General features: G+C 45.9%; 1 protein-coding gene across 1 annotated transcript; it reads right to left on the reverse strand.

Moving 5' to 3' along the window:
- Nucleotides 1-1973: 1973 nt before the first annotated feature.
- On the reverse strand, nucleotides 1974-4398 carry LOC138966780 (actin, cytoplasmic-like). Its single transcript, XM_070339117.1, has 2 exons — nucleotides 4161-4398; nucleotides 1974-3380 (listed from the first exon to the last, which is right to left on the reverse strand). The coding sequence occupies exons 1-2, from the start codon at nucleotides 4284-4286 to the stop codon at nucleotides 2376-2378; spliced, it is 1131 nt and encodes a 376-aa protein (XP_070195218.1). The 5' UTR covers nucleotides 4287-4398; the 3' UTR covers nucleotides 1974-2375.
- Between the last annotated feature and the right edge of the window lie 414 nt (nucleotides 4399-4812).

Below are 4812 nucleotides of genomic sequence, written 5' to 3' on the forward strand. Positions count from 1 at the left end.
CTCAACAGTCAAAAGCCATCGCTAGAGTTCTTGTGAACCACAGCCGTTGTTTCGTGCATAAAAAACGTGCTATTGTAGATAAGCTCACGTCGAGTCGCATTCAAATGACTAACTATGACGACTGCATTGTGAAAAGGGAAAACTGGATCACACGGGTTCACGATGGCTCAGGGGTAAGATAAACCACGCAAAAATAAATTCTTTGAAAATTGTTCGCTCTTTACGGAGGGCACCTAGGATGTTCTCAATTGGTGAGTGTTTAAATGAAAGGGTGTTTGTACTGTGTGTAAAAGCCTGACCGTATCTGTGATGGTTTACGGGAGGCTTACTCTGCCTTTAATGAATAAACCATTCATCCATCCATCTCTCTCTCTCCTTCTTCCTATTGTATCAGAAATCACTGCACAGCCCTGTAACACAACCAGCGTCCTCCGCGCTCCATCACGTTTACACACCTGCCGGCGACTGCCCAAGCACTCCCCCCCCCCCCCCCCTTCCCTCCAGTCCTCCCCCACCCACCTTTTCCACTGACCAGGTGCTCTCACTGTCTGGGCAGCCCACAGGTGTGTTGTCACGCCGGTCAGCCAGCCTTTGTAGCTGCACTTTCTGTCCGTCCAGTCCGTCCCTTGCTAAGGGTCAGTGTGGCCTCTGGGTTCGACACACAATATGGAGGATGGTGTAACTGGACCGGTCAGTGCGTCCCCTTCTTGCACTGTTAATGCTGGATTGGACTTTTTTTTCTACCAAGCGCAGAGATTTTGACGAGAAAGTTCGGGTTCGGTCCCTCATATGCACGAGAAAGCAATAAGAGTGTCGACTTCCGATATTTCTACTACACGTATACTACTATACTGCTGTTGCTACTACAACTACTACTACTTCAACTACTACTACTAAATACTACTACTATTATTATTATTATACGTCAGTGTGTGTGCTCGCGCGCGCGCATTTGTGTGTATGTGTGTGTGTGTGTGTGTGTGTGCAGAGATGTATAAATATGTCTCTGGTGTGCTAGCGTGCGTGTGTTTGTGCGTTTATGAGCGCGTAGTGCGTGCATGTTTGTTTGTTTTTTAATGTGTGTGTATGTGTGAAATTAACATTATTAAAAAAGATAAGAAAAATGCAGTTGTTCTCGAAACGCGGGTAAAACCATGTTACAAAAAAAAGTTGAACTTGACCCTCGAAACCAGAATGGGAATGGGAAGAAAATAGAGGACCCCGTTTGGGCACACTTTCATCAAGTTTTTTTTTTTTTTTGGTTTTTTTTTTTTGTTCTTGTGAATTTATGATATATTTTTTTATTTTATTTTTTTTATTCTCTTTTGATGAATTTTTTTTTTTTTTTTACATACAATGATACATATAATTCTGTACATTACAGGACATCACTTAACCAAAAGGACAGATCCATATAACCGAAAAACACTTGAACAATTACAACATACATGGGGTGGGAGGATGGGTGGGGGGGGGGGGATGTTCAGAGCTTGGTGGTCGCAGTATCAGAAGGTTTTTCATCAAGTTAGTTTGTTTGGGCTTTGTGAGATACAGAGAAAGAGGAGAGCATTTCGGGTTGTGTAATTATCCCTTATTTGAATTTGGTTTAAGATTACTATTTAAAACTTGTGTTGTAGGTTTGGTCGGGTGCCCCTCCCTATTCTAAAGCCAGTGTGGGCTTTTTGGAATGAATATATTTTCATTTAAATATTTATTTTTCTAATTTCAACTGATCCAGTGATTAATACGGCATGGTACAAAGCAAGAAAGCACACACACACACAAACACACACACACACACCAGAAAGGGAGAGATGAAGAGAGAGAAAGAGAGAGAGAGAGAGAGAGAGAGAGAGAGAGAGAGAGAGAGAGAGAGAGACGGACAGACAGCCAAGACACACAGACAAACAGACAGACTGACAGACAGACAGAGACAGCAACACAGAGAGAATCAATACACTCGAAGACCAAAATGCCAAAAAATTGCATAGTTTATTAAAAAAAATGAACATCATTTATTATTAAACATGCCATTAAAACTATCACAGACAGTATCACGGACACTCATACTTCAAAACTTACATTCATTTCACAAGCAGGCACACAGTCATACATCATTTACTGCATTCATAAACACTCACAACCTGATAGCATATTGATTGGTTTAAAGCTGAGCAAGCATGAACCACATGAATCAAGATATAAAAAATTAATATCAAGGTATCATTATCTTATCAATATATCAGCACATAAGATTATCCACCAAAAATGGGAATGACTTGAGCATTTCATGGTTCTAATCCGGATTAAATTGATAATTGTCCACCCGTTCAGCTTTCTGTCTCTTTGTCACAAGTTCTTTTTGCTTAGATCGTTTAGAAGCACTTCCTGTGGACGATGGAAGGACCGGACTCGTCGTATTCCTGCTTGGAGATCCACATTTGCTGGAAGGTGGACAGGGAGGCAAGGATGGAGCCACCGATCCATACAGAGTACTTGCGCTCAGGGGGAGCGATGATCTTGATCTTCATGGTGGGAGGGGCGAGGGCAGAGATCTCCTTCTGCATTCTGTCGGCGATGCCTGGGTACATGGTGGAGCCACCAGATAGCACAGTGTTGGCGTACAAGTCTTTACGGATGTCGACGTCACACTTCATGATGGAGTTGTAGGTAGTCTCGTGGACACCAGCAGATTCCATACCCAGGAAAGATGGCTGGAACAAGGCCTCGGGGCAACGGAAGCGCTCGTTGCCAATGGTGATCACCTGACCGTCGGGAAGCTCGTAGCTCTTCTCCAGGGATGAAGAAGAGGCAGCGGTCTGCATCTCCTGCTCGAAGTCCAGAGCAACGTAGGAGAGCTTCTCCTTGATGTCGCGGACGATCTCACGCTCAGCAGTGGTGGTGAAGCTGTAGCCACGCTCGGTCAGGATCTTCATCAGGTAGTCTGTCAGGTCACGGCCGGCCAAATCCAACCTCATAATGGCGTGGGGCAGGGCGTAACCCTCGTAGATGGGTACAGTGTGGGTGACACCATCACCAGAGTCCAAGACGATACCGGTGGTACGACCTGAAGCATACAGGGACAACACGGCCTGGATGGCCACGTACATGGCTGGTGAGTTGAAGGTCTCGAACATGATCTGGGTCATCTTCTCACGGTTGGCCTTGGGGTTGAGGGGGGCCTCTGTGAGCAGGACGGGGTGCTCCTCGGGGGCCACACGCAGCTCGTTATAGAAGGTGTGATGCCAGATCTTCTCCATGTCGTCCCAGTTGGTGACTATGCCGTGCTCGATGGGGTACTTGAGGGTGAGGATACCACGCTTGCTCTGGGCCTCGTCTCCCACATAGCTGTCCTTCTGGCCCATACCAACCATCACACCCTGAAAAAAGAAGGAATGGAAACATTTAATATAAAATATAAGTCAAAGGTTGCTAACTTTTCATCATCAAATCTACACCTGCGGCAAACTGCCTGGATCATGTCTCGGAACAGCTAATTAAGCGGATCACCGCGTCGACTGTACAGAATAAGAATTTAAAGCTAACGCTCTCCGGGCGGCTTACTTTCACTGACTAAAACTGTCTCATATCTACCAAAATCAACACCATTTGTGTAATTTGAGAGGAACTGGAGCAGTTTTAAAGCCAATACTATGATGTCTCCCATGTCTACGAAAACGCTACAGCCGAAATCTCTCAGTTTTCCTACCCCTATGCCACTGAGACATGCGGAAACACATATTTGTGTGTGTGCGTGTGTGTGTGTGTGTGTGTGTCAGTGTAGGCTAGGGGTAGAGCAAAAGAATGTCGCGTACAGCAATGAAAGGAAATAGCGCAAGAAAGAACAAAACTTTGTCACAGAGCACAATCAGCTTTTTCTGTGTGTGTGTGTGTGTGTGTGTGTGTGTGTGTGTGTGTGTGTGTGTGTGTGTGTGTGTGTGAGTGTAGGGGAGGAATAGAGCAAACGAATGTCGACTACAGCAATCAAAGAAAATAGTATAACAAAGAAGAAAAATGTCACGTTTCACAGAGCACAGCCAGCTGCACTCGTGGCAAGAACCAAAGATACAACCGTTAGCCTCATTGGCTCCTAAAAGCCACTTTGACTACGACAGCCTACGATCTGTCGCTGCGTGGACGAAAATAGCAATGACATTTACCTGATGTCTGGGTCGCCCCACGATGGAAGGGAAGACGGCTCTGGGAGCATCATCACCAGCGAAGCCGGCTTTGCACATGCCGGATCCATTGTCGATCACAAGAGCGGCAACATCTTCGTCACACATGATAATAGGTAGAGGTAGTAGCTAGAAAGTTTCTGGGTGAAAAAAGCACGAGATTGTTCAGAGAACCGAACCGGTAGGTAGCTGTTCCGAGAGTAATTGTTAATTAGACAGGGCTGTGTTTGCCTTTTTATAGCGTACGATGTCTGAACGGAATATCGGCAGGCGCTAAACCACAGGCCTTATACGGCAAGCGTGGGTTGGCTTACTAACGGTACTTTCCGCGAAAATCGACCCCCTTTCTAAGACGCGGTCTCCCATATAAGGCACACGGGGACCGAGAGATTAGCGAAGTGGGGGTTGGCTGTCGGGTCGGTGGGCATGAGTGAAATAGGCCGTGCCCCTACCACGACTGAACACACGCTCATATCTCCACCACGCATTGTCAAGCCTTCTTCAGTGCTGAGTGTGTAGCGCTCTCGACTCGCCTACATAATAGTACACCACCAGGCGTGTGTACCTGTGACCAACTTTAGGGACGTGAAGTATGTAGGACTACTTCAGAATGAAAGTTGATAAGAGGATTTTC

Source organism: Littorina saxatilis, linkage group LG5, assembly GCF_037325665.1.
Source record: "Littorina saxatilis isolate snail1 linkage group LG5, US_GU_Lsax_2.0, whole genome shotgun sequence".
Classification (NCBI taxonomy): Eukaryota; Metazoa; Mollusca; class Gastropoda; order Littorinimorpha; family Littorinidae; genus Littorina; species Littorina saxatilis.

What these genes read in the sequence shown, in the direction of transcription:
- LOC138966780 (XM_070339117.1), bottom strand. Translation starts at nt 4,286, where the DNA reads ATGTGTGACGAAGATGTTGCCGCTCTTGTGATCGACAATGGATCCGGC. An exon ending in TGGGGCGACCCAGACATCAG is followed by an intron (nt 3,381 to 4,160) that starts GTAAATGTCATT and finishes TTCTTTTTTCAG; the next exon opens with GGTGTGATGGTTGGTATGGG.